Here is a 17,042-nt window from a genome sequence, read left to right as displayed (position 1 = left end):
GTCAACTAACACTCAGAACTTTAAATACTCTTGGCTTGCACTGAGATACTCAAGTCTTTCCAGCACTGAAGAACCTTATCCCATGGCACAGAGGACTGGCAAGACAGCTGGAAGTGCTCGAGGGAGGCTGGGCTTACGCAGGCAGCCACCAGCACTGCCCTGGAAGTGCACCAGCTTCACTCCGTGTTCCTTGCATCACTTAAAAGCTTGTCTTTTGGTGACTAAGGTCATTATTTCAATGAGGAGACAACTTACACTCCGACTCATTAACAGCAAAGGTGTGGGAAGCTACTAATAGAAGTATTAGCACTCTTAATTACAAATAACCTACTTTTTCTCTCACTTTTATCTGCTCTATAAACTGCTTGGTGGAATTAATTTTGTCTGGATCTTCTCTGCTACTTTTTTTTTAACTATGAAATAGTGAGGACCCTAAATAGTTTCAGTCAATTCTGCTGAGAACTTAAATATTGTCCCATTTTATGTTCCTCCATTACCAGAACATCTTTTACATTTTCATTTTTATTTTCTATTTCAATGTGAAATGCAAAATTACCAAGAGACAAAAAGGAATAACTATAGAGTAATACCGTATTACAATAGTTTACTTGTTAAAGTAGGCATGAAGTAGTACATAATTAACAGCACAAAAATAAAAAAATAACATATTAATTTGTATGAGAATTACAGGATGACTGATGAAATAAATATAACTGCAGTGGCTGAACTATATGAACATGATTCAAAAAGATCTGGATCCATACTAAATGAAAGTACCTCATGGTGGTTTATTTAACCATTCAAATAAGGAAAGTCAACAGTGGGAAACAAAAAAAGTTCAGCTGTCATCTGCATGCGAGAGTTTGCAACTTTTTATTTCAGCTGTTAAGAACTGAGCATACAAGAACAACACCTGCACACTCACACACAGGATTTGTTTTTCCCCTTTCTTTTGTGCTGCTCATGCTTGTTTCCCATGTAATTGTTGGCTGTTGAGTCTGAAGCAATACCAGTAGATACCCTGGGCCACTGGACAGTGTTCTTCAGCAGAATCATGTTTGAAATGAGGATAATCCAATGCTGATAGGAACAGGAAATGGGATCATGAGACAATTTTCAATTACAATACAAATATCTTTATTAGAAACCATCAGCCAGAGCAGGAATACCTCTGTGCTCCTCCACATGCCAGTATCGTGCAGCTCCTGCAAAAGAAAGTAAAAGGCAGTGCATGAAACCATAACCTAGCGCTCTAGGCAGAGCATAGCTAATATTTCCACACTTCTTACCCTTCTCCTCTGCTTCCAGCAATTACTGGCAGGGCACCATCTCTACTCATTCTAGGCAGGACACAGAAGGACAGAGAAAGATTTAGTTCACTGTCAAAACCATTGATTTTTCTATACAACTGTAATATACATTACAAGTGCACCACTGTCATGGAACATTTATTGAGACACTTACGTTCTGCTCTCCAAATCCTCGCATCATTTCCTGAATGAGGCTTGACATCCAGGTAGCACCTCCAAGCAGGAAAAGGGCAGAGCAGTGCTGATTCACCATGGCTGCATGAACATGGCACAGACCAGGTGTTTGGAGCTCTCCTCCTGGATCAAGGTAACCTCAATACACAGCGAACAGCCTGCTGCTGATAACAAACCCCCCACCCCAGGATCCTAACAACAGCTCCCAAGCTCTCTTGGACATGTCCAGATGGCACTCACTGCTTTGAAGCCTCCTCCCTCCTGTCTCAGCTGGAAATATAAAGTGTCATGAGCAGATCTTGTGGCAGCTGTCTGTGCCACCACCTCTGACATGTGGATCACACCTTTGCCCCGCCAGGCTTGTTTCAGTGGCGTACAAGTTACTGTCTACATATTTTTGCATCCGGTTGAACTGCAACTGAGCCCAAACAAAGGCCAAATCTCAACACTGCAAGTCATCTAATTGTATTAGCATACCCTTGGGGTGTCAGTTTTAACAATTCCTCAGGCTCAGTGCAGCATTTACCTAAATACCACATTCAAAATGCAGGTTACGAGACTGATTGGGTATAAGGTCACATTTAAATACACAGCTGTCTGCTCAGTGTTGAAGCCATCCAATTACCTGTATTTCATGAGAAAAAGTGTTTAACTCCGAGGTACACCAGCTGTGCAGGAACCTAGAGCACATACCTGATTCCAAACTGGAATGCACACATCACACATACATAGAGACAGGACAGAGCAAAGCTCCTGTGTGCAGATGGGATGCTGAGTCCTCAGCTGAAATCCAGCCTGGAAGCACACATCCCTTCTCCCCAAGATGCCAACGTTCTTGCAGCTGGCACAATAAAGAAGAGGCTTGTACCTGGCACTAGGAGCTACATGGAAACTTACCTGGAGGCTTATACACAACATCCATTCTTGAGGCTTCACAAATTCTTTTGCAACCCACAGATAACTATTGACCTTATTAGTGCCCCTCGAAGAGCAAAGTGGAACTGAGTACACACTGGCCTTGGGAGTGACAGAGAAGCAGTAATTTGTATCCTTGTGGATGATGCACAACTCCTCTAACAAACCGGTACCCCACTGAATGCAACTGTCTCCTCCTCCCAACCCAGATCTCAGCATACCAGAGAAACCTAGACCAACTCTCGCTTTCTAAACATGCCAGTATACCTTGTTACCATTTAAAAAAAAAAAAAAAATCCATAATTTTCATCACAAATGATCAGGAGGTTCAGTCAGAAACCGAACACTGAGGAAGGTCAGCAGAGTAAGTTACATATATTAACATTATTTTATCCACCCAGTTCACAGAATTGCTATTTTGATAAAGCATTACAGGCAATTAATAACACATATAAGTTAACGACACAGTAAATCTTAGTCTTGCCTTTTAAAAATAATGCAAATTAATCGAACCCAGTTCATTGCCAATGTATAAAATGCAGATAAACTGGAATAATTACATACCAAGAAAAGACAAGATGGTAGCAGTGAACCAAGATAGCCACAGAACATTTAGGTAAAAATCTCCCCCTTTCAACTAAACTAGAACCATATGCCCCAAACGGAGCTGAGATGGGAGGCAGCCTGCAACTTCACCAGATGACTTTCATTTAAGAGATATGTTTTCCTAAACATGTACAACCACTGGCAGAGTTTCCTGCAGCCCCTGAGGAACCTCTGCTCCATCCGTTACTCTTACAGCACACAGGCATCAGCTGTTTCTGTAAAACTCTCTCTTCTGCTGCTCATGTCTCCTTTCCCTAGAGATGATAAATGACTCTTCTTCCCAGCTAAGTGAATCCCATGGAAAGTGCTGAGGATCTAAATCCATTTCATGCCTCAGGATGCTATTGTTATTTTGCAGCATACTTAAAAAGGACAGGTATTTCATAAGGCAAAGAGAAAGATGAGGTCCCAAGAGCAAAGCCTTTAGTGAATTTGGAAAAGGTCCCAGGAGCAAGGTCTTTACTGAGTTTGAAAAGATAAGAAACAGAAAGAGATAATGAATTTGGGGCAGGATGAAGAACAAAGGGATTCAAGGAGCAGGGACAATGATAGTAAACATTCCAGTATCAATGCCTAACTGAATAGCCCTTCTTAGTTCTTTAGGAATTTACCAACAGAGTACAGATGAAACAATTTAAGTGCTTATGATTATTATCAATATAATTATTAGACAGATATGCTTTCATAGTTCTGTGGGGTGCTTGTGGTCAGAATCTCTAATAAGATTTTGTGCAAACAGGAGCATAAAAACAGCCAGTGTGCCATATTAGCAGAACAAGGTCTACCTGCTTTGCACTGTTAAAAAAGAATACAGGAAAAACTGAACCAAATTTTTACAAATAACATATATCCTTTAGAGAACATGCATTTTCACTCATGTAACTGAACATTTATTCTCTCTTCCAGCAAGAACTGGAGCACTTCATGGTTTTATAACAAATAAGAGCTTCAACATGGTAACTAAGGCAAAGACCATCCATGCACACAATGGTTATTTATTATCATTTTCTCGTTGCTGCTACAAGACATTGAGTTTCAGAGGACAGAGTCCAGGTTCACAGTTTTTGAGCTGTACAGGGACTAATGAACTTGGCCTTTTTATTCCTTGCAAACAGGAAAAACACTAAGTTGTTGCAATATTGCTTATCCTGCTCATCAGCAAAACCAACTTTCGCAGTTTGTAAAAATCAAAACGCATCAGTCACAGCGCAAGACACAAGGTCACAGAGTCAATCTGGTCAACTGGATCATGTATTCCCAGAGCTTTAGGCATACAACCATCTTAGCACAATGAGGAGGCAGTGAGAATAGGCGCAGTGAAAATACAGCATGCACCATCTTCTCCAGTATGAACAGCTGCTCAGAGTACAGAAAACTGAATACATTTCACATTCTGGTCTTTGCAAGGAGATATATAAAGTTTAATAGGATCCCATTCTTGAGTTACTTTATTACTCTGCGCAATTAAATGCTATCTAATGATTCGGCACTTACAAGGTATTATCTACCATTCATACTCCATTGATTTCAGTGAAGCTTCTTCTGAATTTTTCCAGAAAAGATGAGTAGATCTAAGGAAAAATATTAATTTTCTTTTCAAGTTCTAAGTATAAGCAAATTAAAAGTAGAGACTAAATACAGCAACCCCTATATTTGTTTTGTAATTCATGCATGAGGAAATTGAGATTATCACATCAAAATAGTGACACCACTGATACTGACTTAACTGGCAAGCAGCCCAAGGATCAAGACTACTTCATGTTATGTCTGCATTTGCATCAAAACTGCAGCGACCTGGCTGTTGCACTTTATTGGAGCATTTTATTTTCAGCAGTATCCACCATAAATTTCTGTTAGAGAATAAAAGATAAAGATTCTGGATCATCAGATTAGGTGGTGTAGGTGAGTTGCAGAAACAGCCATGTTTGTTCATGTGTTGTAGCAGGTTATTCAGATACTCACCTTTGTGTTTTATCCCTTAACACACCTTAACTCTACTCATCCTCAGTGTAGGAAGTGAAAAAGACAGCTCCTTGTCTTGTGCACTGATTTGCAGCTCAGAACATCCAAAGATAACTCTCAGGTTCAGAGATTGCTCCCAGGCATCAATTTCACTCTGCAGCTGGGAAAACATGCACCAGAGCAGCCTCCACAACAGCTTTCAGCTGCTACCTGTTGCACCCAAGTGACCATGCTTGCTGTCATAGATATTTGTCCTCATCAACAAATTTTCCATCAGAAAAGTAAACCATTCAGCCCTGAAGTGCAGTTAACCACTTGGGTCAAAAATGATAATAAGCTGTAGATACTTGTATCCCCATGCTCTCTAGTGCTAGCAATACATCACTCAGTTTTTGCATTGTATGAAAGCTGCTTCTTTCAATCGTTTTTTTTTTTCCTTTAACAATCTCTCTTGCTCACATAAGCATTACCAACAGCCACCCTGCTTCCACTGACACGAAACTGTTAACACAAATCGTAGATTTTCAGTTTGTAGGATCATTGTGGCAACTTCTACTTACTTTTTTGTGTTGGAAATGTCAGTAAAATTGCATGCATCCTCATTGGTGAGACACTGGGCACCAAGGCAGCCCGGGTGCCCTGCGCTCCTGGGTGAGCTGAGCTCTGCTGTGCTCCTGTGCGAGGAGAGGATACAGCCCAGTCTGCACCCTCTTGCAAGGAAGAAATAGTTGCTGTGTTACTGAAATATATCCCCCAGAGAGCTGAGGAGCCTAAATGCAGAAAGCCTGAAAAATCTTTCTGTAATTGAGAAGCTGAAACACAGAGAGATTAAAAGACCTTGCCCAAAGCCTCTCCAGGAGATCGCATCAGAGATGGATATTGAATCGAGTGACAATCAGATACAAGACTCTTTTTTTTCCTTTTTGATTTGATGTACTAGAAAGTATAAACCATTTACTTATCAGCAGAAATTTCATAGAGCTGGACCCCTGATGACAATACTTAAATCCACATTTTTAGGTACATAGTGTCCCTTGACCACACACTTGAGCTTCATTTAATTTAGGCGGTGTTGCACATGAATACATCAGAACCATACGTTAACTGCTACATTTGCAACATTTTAAAACAGATGTGCCTGCCTTTATCTCTGCCATCCATTAAAAGAAACACAATGTAAATCAATATCAGCAGCAATATTAAAGTACCAAGTGTTCAAGATTTGGAATGCATAATATTGAATATTGTACAGAACCCAAACCTAACCCCAGATAGGGAAGAGGGTGTGAGACCATGAGTGAGGTTAACACAAAATTCAGTGTTGTACATAAACTAAATGCATAATTCTTGTTTCCCAAGTACTGTTTGTGAGAGAAGGATCTGGTAGGAAGCAGATTTCAACAGGTAATGGAAGAGCAACAGAAGGATACACAAATTCATGGCCCACAGATCCCTAATAGGACAGTAAAAGGACTGGGTATGTTTATATACTTCATTGATCCTTGAGAATATAGCAAAAAAAAAAAAAAAAAACCCAAAAAGGGAAATTACTATACTTATCTATCTTCCTTGGCAAATGGACACTAAAGTAGATGTGTAGCTATTGCACATGTCATCTATCTCCTGGGACAGCTCTACAGACAGATGCTCCTACCTACAGGAGGTTTCAGCTTTGTCTACTGTGGAAGGAATTCAACTTGCCCTGGCAATCCATGTTACATGGTTTACATAGTTTTCAAACAGAATTTCTGGAAGATGATGACAGAAATGGAATTTCTAAGGCAACTGAGATCACAAATGCAATGAAAACATTACAAAGAGTGGATTATGTACAAAGCTAAGCTCTGCACCATCTCTACATTGGTTTTTTGTAGCTAGAAAACGCTCTTTGCACTAATTGCCATAATTTTCTACAGCACAGAAATAAACTCATGGGAAAGGTTTTTACAGGAGTGTCCCTAATTTGATGATCATATTGTCACCTGAACTCTCTGTGCACAGGGTGGGGTTTCTACTTTGCTACATGTACAGTAATGATTTCATGTGTGCTTACATTTCCTAAGTAAATCTCCATGAAGACTAGAGGAAGACTTAGAAGCACAAGCATTTCACTTTTGTGTACAATTCTGGAATCTGATTTTTTCTAGCCCACAGAAAACAACTTCAAGCCTCATTTTAGGCTCCTGTCATAATATTTTCAGGCTTGAGACAGAAGATTTCATTAATTTTTATGCCATCAGGATCTGTTCCAATATTAAATAAGAAAATCTGAAAGCTACTCATTTGAGAGGACTACTCTGAGCCAAGACTTGAGGGATTGGCTTTAGTTCAAGCCTCAAAGAGATGTCTTTAAAAAAAAGAGAGGAACCTAAAAGTCTCAAAATAAAGTTAAAATAATTCAGCTTTGCCTCCTGGATAACACTTTCTTGCTTCTTATGGAAAGGTTTGCTCTAAGAATCCCATATATCTATACTCCTTATCCTCTTTTGCATATATTATGCTTGTCCTTCAACTTGTATGCCTCAAGATTGTTGCTCCCAATTTAAGTTAAGCAGGAAAAGCAGGATATATGCAGAGCCTTTCAAGGAACCATTTCCCAGTTGTGCTTGTCCCCTAAATCTGGGAAGACACTGGCATCGATTACTGGCACTTTTCAAGCTTCATACAAAGTGAAGTGAAACACAGAACTCTGGGCCTCAGAAGGCAGTTCTCTAGAGAGATCATTGCTCTAGATATGACACAAGTCCAAAAGCAGTAGGAAAAAATCCCTGAACCTGCTGGCTGTCCTGTTAATATTCATTAACTGCCCTGCAGTTAATATTCATCACCGTATTGGTTTCTTGACAATTTATACTTCACTGGCCAACAAAATCCCCACATTTCCACTTAAAATCGATAGATTATCAGACTATTTTCAAATAAAAAAAAAAAATCAAGTAAAACTTAGCAAAGGGAAAGAACGCATTGAAAGTAACTGTTTTATGACTTCAGTAGGAATTTTCATGCTTTTTATTATAGTGATTTCTGTCATATTTAATGGTTTATGCACGCTGCTCTTACACAAAGATGCACCAGACCACTAACTCTGTTAAGGACAGATCTCAGCTTGCTCAAGTCTTAAGATCACCAGCTGGGAGGTGAAGTGGTGATCTGTTAAGCCTGTCATTCCAAGAGGCTATAAACACATCACAGAGCTGCAGCTGAGCCAACAGAACTTCATCTTTTTCTTTCCAAAATTGTAAGAAGCAATTATTCACTCCTTTTTTATCTTTTTTCCTAACCAATTTAACTTTCTTCACAAAATGATAGATCTTTTACTCTTTTCTTAAAAGTATTTCTCTGACTTGAGCGAATCATCTTTAATAAGATGTTTCTTATTAAACCTAGTTAAATTTACTATTGGAATTAACAGCGAATTCTTAAAAAAATAATAAAAAATTCTGATTTAAAATTTACTTTCCTTTACGTGAAAATGGTCATTAACTCTACCCTAAAATCCCATATAAAATACTATTCCTCAAAAGTCATGATATGGTCACATAACCTTTATGTTTCATTAAATACCAATGAAATACTAAAACATCATTACGGAGGGTTTAAGCTCCATAGCAGTGGACAAGAGAAAAATTAAACCTTCACATAATTTCAAATGCAATCAGTAAGTGTAATAGGAGCCCAATCCAAAACCCAGTGGTGGAGGTCATGGAAGTCTTCCCATTTACTTCCATGTTCTTTGGAGTAAGGAACCCAGATAAATATGAGCAATTGAAAGGAAGAGAAACTAAAACTTACCCATGAATTCAATTCCTAAATGGTCAGCTATACCCATGAAAGCATGTAAAAGAAAAAAAGAGAAGAGAGATAGAAATGTTAGAAGCAGAGTAAGATATAAATATAACCTTGACAGGGCAGTGCTGTAGAACAGTGTGGGGTCAGGGCACACTGTATGGGTTCTGCTCCAAAACAAAGCACAGCCCTGCCCTACAAAGGCATCCCAAGGTGGGTATTTAGGGCACTCAGCTGTCACATGAAGGGCCATGTATTTGGGGAAGGACATGAAAGCCTTTATACTTGACTTTATGCTCAAACCAGCCACCTAAAGGGATTTCATTTTCCATCCTCCTGAAACTCCTCTCTCAACATGCTAACTCCTGTCGTTAGTTAGACAAAGTTCTCTCTTTCATTTTCTCTGACAGGGATCAAAACCTGAAGAGATGAATGTAAGGCTTTTACTGAGTTTGGCAGCTCTCACCACAGCCCTGCAGCCACACTTGCACCCAACATGACTCCTCTCTGCTGCACAGTGGAAAATCTGGCTGTAGGAAAGAGTAGCCATGTTCTCAAGTTGGCCATCAGGCAGACAGCATGCAATAATTTCAAGACAGCTCAAAGTGATACAAAAATTTTAACACTTTTAGAATATTGACTGAATGACCACATGGACTACTAAACACAGGACCCTTTTTTCACAAGATGAATTAGAGTCCTCTAAGAACTACACAGCAAAGCTAAGAGATTTTCCAGCATAATCCAACAGTTTAAACAATTCATTTTATTGCCAACTCTAGTACCTGTGACAAGATTGTGGAATATTTGGGTTTCTCTTGAAAATGCTGGGCATTGTTCACCTTTTGCACCTTTTCAATCCTTCCAGGAAAAGGCATTGAACATCAGTTTGCTCAGTTCACTTAGCACACAAATCTACAGAACAGTTGTTAAACTCCATATTTATTTTCATGCACAAAACACAATATGCACTTCACAAGCAAAGAACACAAGATGATAGTATATGGTATAAATACCTCATTAGCATGGTTCTGGGGAAGGCACATTATGCAAGTTTAGTGACATTCAAATGAATCTTTTCTTTTGAAAATATGTAACTCAAAACCACACATGTATGTATTCCACACAACCACCTTTTAATCTGTGTTCTTGCACTCATGTAGAAATATAACGTACAAAGACCTCAGTACATTTGACACAGGAAAGTAAATTTTTGTAAGAATGCAATTTTTGTAAAAGCATGAAATCAGATCTATCAAAAGTGCATCAAACATACTATATGTACAGAGATTTTTAGCTTATTTCCCTAATTTTCCATGCCTGTGAAATCTGCAAACATTATCTACATGCAATTCACACCTTTGCATCCTTCCGTAAATTAGATCAAAATGCAGTTGAAAATTCCTTACTTTAAAAAAATGAGAGCAGAGATCAAAGTGCCATAATTTGGTCTCCAAGGAACTAAGGATATTGACACATGAAGCAAGATCATGCAATATCATCTTCTTAAGTCTATCTAGCACAGCTGAAAAAAACCAATCCTTCTTTCCTAACCTGGCTATATACCTTCCCTACATGTTTTCCATTTGCAGTCTGCAATTGTCCCTTTGGGTTCACCAATGTGGTTAAAAAGCACTTCCTCAAAAAGTACATAGAAAATATGCCTTTCCTTTAAAAAGATGAAAAAAAAGCATTTCAGTTCACATTTGAGTGGCTAATACAGGAGAATCAAGGGCATATGGAGCCTTCCTGGGAAACATGTTCAACTGGAGAGGGTGGAAACGTTATTTATTTTGAATATCTCATGTGCCTGGAAAACAACTGCAGCAACCAGCATAATATATATTGCTGACAAAGCTGATTTACCCAGATTGCTATGAAAGGTTGTCCAGTGGGATAAAACTTTACAATAAAATATCCAAGCTGCCAATCATTAAGCATAGTTCAACAAGCCCTTTGAGCAGCTATTTGGGAATAGAAAACAAGGAAATGGTAACTCTGGCAGATGCAGCACATGCTGGCACTGGGCTGCCCCTTGGTGACCAGCCATCAGCCCAGCCAACACTCTCACTTGCACCGCTGTGGTGCAGATAAATTACTCCTCCAGCTCCAGCTTTGGAGATGGGTTTGTCCCCTCTTAATGACACCAAGAAATTGTCCCAACAGGTCCATGTGAGAGACACACATGGTAGCAGGAAGTAACCAGCAGGGCAGGGGGGATGTGAGCTGTGGTGGTGACCTGAGACTGAGCCAAACACTAAAATGTGAAGTATTGACCCTGGCAAGCCAGGGTGTGACACAGGAGTGTTCTGTTGCTGTACAGCCACGGTGTACAAATGATGAATTGCCTGCAGAGCACTTTCCTGGACACAGCAAGTGCAATGCCAAGTAATTCACCATCAGGAAATGGACTCAGCTGAAAAAAAAAAAGCATATGAGAGCTATAAATGTGCTGAAGCGTGGGCACTGCTCCACAAGATGGGGTCATTAACCAAATAATACAACTGTATTTTATTTTTGTTATTGTGATTTCTTCTTTCTTTCTGGTATTGTTATGTTCTTAGAAACTAATATATTTTTCAGATAGGAAGATTATTCACTTTTGGTTTTTATTTTATCAGTATTTCTGCATTTTCTTGTTGATGTGGGAAAAATACTGTGCCTTATGGTCCTTGCACTATGGTAATGGTTGCTAGTATTAAAGCCCTTTTAATTTATACTGTCGAAAAACCTACACACCTGTGAATACTTGATAACAAGGACAAGAGAAGATAAATTTGCAGTCACTAATGGATTAATTTATTAGTGCTTCACAAAGCAACATCGTGCTTTGTGCCTGGATGGTGGTTTGCTGCAGCTTTTTTCTTAGTCATATTAACACTATGAACAGAAATATAAACTCAACACGTAAATCTAACCGAAAAATCTTGGACATGAAAGTATCCATTCTAAACCTCTACAGACACTTTAATCTTTTCTAAGGACAAGCTGACTTTGGCATGAAGAAGAAAGCTTTAGGAAATCAGTGCAACAGCAAAGTATTTCCCTCTGCAAATGAAATTTATTGCTTCCAATAAACTCATAAGAGCTGTTAAATTGTCCTTGGTAGATTATTGTCTTGAACACAAAATGCAACATGATACTATGCTGCAAGCTACCTTGGGACAGCTCAAGTACCCTGAACAGATTATCTGTCTGGAAGGAACAGGACTAAGTTTAACTCTTAAGAATTAGACCAATAAAACTTGGTCTGAAATAAAGAAAAATCCTTCCATTCATAAAGCAGCTAGACTGGGATACTGCCTAAAGATACAAACTGCTGCACTCTAATCCATTATTCCTTATGATGTTTGGCAGCACGTGGTTATCAGCCTATTTGTATATCTAATGAAGTGAAAACCATAGTTACAGATCTATACACATATATATTTATGAAAACATAGATTTTTTTCTTGAAGTATGTTATTTTCTGGTGCTTCATTTTGCATGTGAACACACAGAGTAATGAGACAAGGGATTTCTCTATTCAGTAGGAAGGGTTTGTTGCTTCTATCTTTACTCCTCTTTGATAAACTGGCCAATGCTCTCAGAGGTTGGGGTTTTTTTTCCAATATCAAAAAGGAAAAGCAACAGCAACAGCATGTATTAATGTATTTTTAAAATCTCAGTTATTAAAGAGCACAGATTTTGATTTTGTTGTCTGGTTTAGAGAAATTCTAGTAATTTGTTTCTGTAATTCATTTACACAAAAGTACTCTTCAAAATGTTTGGCAGAGTTGGAAAACTGATTGAGACTGTTCGGGGGGACCAGAGACTAGTTCAACTACTGATTTTTAAAAATATCTTCACTGAAACACATGAGAGAAAATTCCCTCTCTGCGACATTTAAAAATGAATTAAACTAAATCCTGATCTTGAATCAACTAATACCTGGACCTTCCTTTTACCCTCTCTGACAAAGAAGAGAAGACTACTAAAATTTTTCCAGATGAAAAATTTACCTGGCAATAGGTAGGCTGTTTACTACATGTTAACTGCTGCAATAGTAAGTATACAGAATATTTTGGTAATTGGCCCCATCTATGTCTAGACAAAATAATGGAAACCATATATAGACACATCCCTTACAAAATTGGTTGGTCTGTTTTTGATGAAACTGTAAATCACAGTTAAAGAAATGATAGCAACTTAGAAAAAAAGAGGCCATAGGTCTATAAAAAAATTCACAATCTGCTACATTCTCAGTGTAAATAAGAGAAAAATTACATTCCCAATTTGCATAGATACAGTTAATTTCATTAAAACAAATTAAGGTCCTCAGTCTGTAAAAGCAAACACTGAAGACAAAATGTAAAGGTTAATTGCTTTATCCATTTATTTGTAATGGAAAGAAAAGGACAAAGGAGGAAAAAAACCCCTTAGGCTTGCAGTGAGTATTTGTGTGGCTCTGCAGAGATTATAACATAACCTCAGGACAGAATCCCCTCACCCACTATCAACTCCATAACAAAAGAAAACTTGAAAAACATCCATCAAAACCTCTTGTTCTATAAATTAATTATACATAGTGCTGAATAATGGATTAAACTGTTGATATTCTTTCCCTTTGAATGACTATAGCCTGTGGCTGTGATTTTCATTGCAGAAGTGGAAAGATTGTTTTTAACTTCTGCAAACAAATAATAGCAATGCTCCCACACTCAGGTTCAAGACAGATTGGAAATTTCAAATATTTACCTCACCTGCACCATGCAGACTCAGAGGATTAAGCTTGTCTTTTTTTCTATCATTTTTAAGACCTTAAATTATCTCTGCAGTTAACAGTCTAAGTAACTTCTCCTTGAGGCACTATGTTGGTAATGAGAAGAACTTAGTCTCATCCAACAACATAAGCAATCTCTGCTGATATTCACAATATTGTAAATAAGTACAGATTAATTTTTACTATAGCTATAAATTCAGCAGAAGAAATAAACACATCTAATTTGAAATCAGTGAATAGCCTCTTGATATTATGCTATTAAGCTTATTAAACAGCTGAAGAATGCATTCAAGAGTTTTATCAGGTTCAGGCCAATATATTTATCATCAGGTGTCAGACAAATGCAGCAGCCTTATTTTTCTCTGAATAAGCCATTGTTTTCAGCAATGAGATGAGATAGCAGGTAGATGCTAGATGCTGCTGCTATGTGGAGACATATTTTTGCTGATTTTGTTAGCATTCATAAATCAACACAACTGTTCAACACATATCAGGACTTTAATTCATCCCAGAGTACCAGCAAGCAAACAGGATGTCCACACAGAATGCTTTGTCTCCACTCAGACAACTGGGAGATATTTCTTATTTTATTTGCTAAAAATGTAATACTGTTTCTATGAAAATTATTAACTACATCTTATGTAAATGAAGCTGCCTGATAGACCTCATAGCTCATGGTGACATGGTTGTTTGTGAGGTTTTCTCTAAATATATATTGGAAATGACAAACCTGTGTGATCACTGTGAGATCAACCTCACAGTGCAGTAAACATTGCATTTACAGTCTAGTTACTTGATTACTGACATTAGCATAAGCTACTATAACCAAGGAATCTGATAAATATTCCCAGAAAAATCGAGCCTTCTCTGATGTTATGCACTTTTGACAGAGCAGTAAACTTATGTTAGCAGTGCAATTGCAAAAACTGTCCTTTTTCTTTTGTGTTCCTGCTCCTTACTGAGGCCTCTCATCTCCTGTAAAGTTCCTTTCCCAGCCCAGCCTTCTCTGGCTCCATACACATTCTATATTCCCATCTCATACACATTCTATATTCCCAACCCTGCATTCCAGGTTTTCTGATTGTGCCAAGGACTGCACAAAGACAAAACACAGACATAGCCATGCGACCTATTTCAGTATTTTTGAATTCTTTTCCTGGGCTCCCATAGCAGATATGACAATGACTGCATTTATCCCACAGTCTCAACTGCATAGGTGATTGCAAGGCTGTCACAACTGAAGAACCATTGGGAGAACTGAGCTGTGGAGAAACAGATTCCTCTACCCATCTGTGTCATTTCATTAACACAACAGTTCCTGCAGAGCCAGGACTTGTCCTGCAGGAAATCCTGGTCCAGCCTCCTCCAGGTTTGCACAGAGGCATCATGCTGCCTCTGCAGATGGAGCTGCCTTTACCTGCACAAATGCTAGCAAATGGGTTTAAAAGCATTTATCTACACTGAGCTTAGATGTTTTCAGTCAGTAAGCACTTCCACTGAATTTCAGAAGGAAGTGGCATGATTAGTGATGCAGAGTCCTTTGGAAATGCCAACCTCTACATTGGTAAAACTGGTCCTTTCCCAACTATGTTGTGACAAGGTCTCATAAAGCTAAATAGGAGAGAGAAGTGGAATCATATTTATTGTCAAACCCCAAAAGCATATTCATTACTTCCCACACACGTGAACTGGAAAGTTTTTACAACCTTGTGTATGAATTAGATTATTTATCTTGTTAGAGACTTGAAAGATTTCACTTGACTGCAGTGTTCTGGGGGAGAAACAATCCAGTTCTTGTTAAAAAAGTTACTCGAAATGTCTGTTAAGGAGGAATAAGCCTATGAGTTTCTTAGAAATTTCTACAGGGATTTTTGCACTATTATTTCCAAATGGTGTTTGGTAATACGGGTCTGTAACATAAAACCAGCCTCACACAAACATTAAATGAATTGCTAATAGCTCCCTCATCTTCTGAGCATATGACATTTAATAAACATTTTTCATGCTAAATGTTACTTTATTCCTTCCACAGATCATTAAGCTGTCCTTCACTTGCCTGCTACAAGAAAATGTTTCAGATGCAATCCTGTTTACTGCTCTCTAAAGGCATAGAAAATTTGGTAGGTTTTTGTCAACTTCTTAAAACTAATTACTTCAACTTCAGGACAAGGAATGTACATCAATTTGTGAAAAAAAAAAATACAGCTTATTCCCTAATGTTTCAAGTAATTTAGTTCTATTGCAGACAAAAACCAAACTGGCAGCAGCAGAGTACAGGTATTTACACCAAGATTTTACAACATTAACTGAAGGTTTTAAAGGCTGGGAACTATACATCTCCAATGACAAGGAAGTTGACATATTTATTTTTATCCACACTTAGTTGCCTAGATAACTGGACTGAGTTGTTCAGAGAAGAACTCGAGAGACTCAGAGATGTGGGACTCCCAGACCACTTTGGAAAGACACTTTTTTAAAATCTGTGTTGATTTGGGGATCTACATTTCTTTAGGAATCCAATTTTGACAGTAACAACTGTATTCACTGTACACTTCCTTATGTTGCTTCGTATTAAATAACTTAAGATGTAGGAAGAGAATTACTTGAACTTTCTCCAGTTACTCTGTGCATGTTTTTTGCACATGCTCTAAGTGGCTGCATCACAGAGCCACATTTCCAGCAGTTCTGTATTACAGGCTCAGAAGACAATAAAGGAACATGAAGTTTTCATCATAATTTTATCAATACTTGTGGAATTTGTACTCTTACAGACAAGTGCTTCTGTATGTCAGGAGTCTCTCAACCCCCCTTCCTGAACCATCACAAGTTAAACACCAAGTCCTCCGATGGTCTTCCAAATTTTGCTGAATCTTTTCTCTAGGAAACAGGCATGGAAGGGCCTTTATGTCTCAGATGCAGCTGCAGATATGTAATGCTTAAAAGGGTTTTATTGAAAAGATCTCCCCTATTTGAGGGCAAGAAGAGGAAGAGCAGCATCCCTCCTTTTTGTTATTCCTTTCAGTTTTACAGGGCTACATACTTAAAAGCTTTACAGACTATTGCAGTGAACTTTACCAGAAAACAGAGCCTTTGCCCAGCATCTCTTATGATTCAAGTGAGGAAATGCTGAATGACAGTTCACAAAACTGCTCCCATTACTGTGCAATTCTCCCATGCCTGCAAGATGTATAGCAGGGAACTGACCTAGGCACATCTCTCCTTTTTTCAATGCTAACTCCCTCTAATAATTTTATAACTCAACTACAGTATCGTGGTTTCTTTTAAAAAGCTGCTGTACATTTGCTTGCTGTCACAGTGTGCAAACCATGCACATACAACAGCCCAGATTGCTCTGCATTTATGCACTATGTGGTGTCAAACATTTCAGAGACCAAAGTTCAGGTATAAGTGCTTGAGAAACTACCTTTTCTGGTTTCTTTTTGTTAATTGGAAAATTTCTATCAAGGCATTTTGTGATTCCACTGAAACATTTTATTTAAAGCTGGTGAGTGAACACAGACACCTGA

The 17,042-nt window shown here is 38.4% G+C and overlaps 1 protein-coding gene and 1 long non-coding RNA gene across 4 annotated transcripts in view; both read right to left on the bottom strand.

The window, feature by feature from the left end:
* Nucleotides 1–17,042, bottom strand: part of NRG3 (neuregulin 3) — a 341,403-nt gene that overhangs the window by 57,306 nt on the left and 267,055 nt on the right. For 2 of the 3 annotated variants that reach the window (XM_085064086.1, XM_085064085.1), the window contains exon 4: nucleotides 8,760–8,786. The exons of the other annotated variant lie outside the window; for it this stretch is intronic. In XM_085064086.1, coding sequence (XP_084920212.1) covers nucleotides 8,760–8,786 — 27 coding nt within the window. The remainder of the gene's footprint in view (nucleotides 1–8,759; nucleotides 8,787–17,042) is intronic. 3 annotated transcript variants of the gene reach the window in all.
* LOC146435505 (uncharacterized) lies at nucleotides 629–8,145 on the bottom strand. Its single transcript, XR_014852972.1, has 3 exons — nucleotides 1,290–8,145; nucleotides 1,170–1,205; nucleotides 629–1,080 (listed from the first exon to the last, which is right to left on the bottom strand). It is a non-coding gene; the product is annotated as an uncharacterized LOC146435505 (long non-coding RNA).

Source organism: Lichenostomus cassidix, chromosome 6, assembly GCF_008360975.1.
Source record: "Lichenostomus cassidix isolate B80296 chromosome 6, HeHo_3.0, whole genome shotgun sequence".
NCBI classification, from domain to species: Eukaryota; Metazoa; Chordata; class Aves; order Passeriformes; family Meliphagidae; genus Lichenostomus; species Lichenostomus cassidix.
Note: the sequence above shows the minus strand (reverse complement) of the source record. Positions and strands in the feature narration are given on the sequence as shown.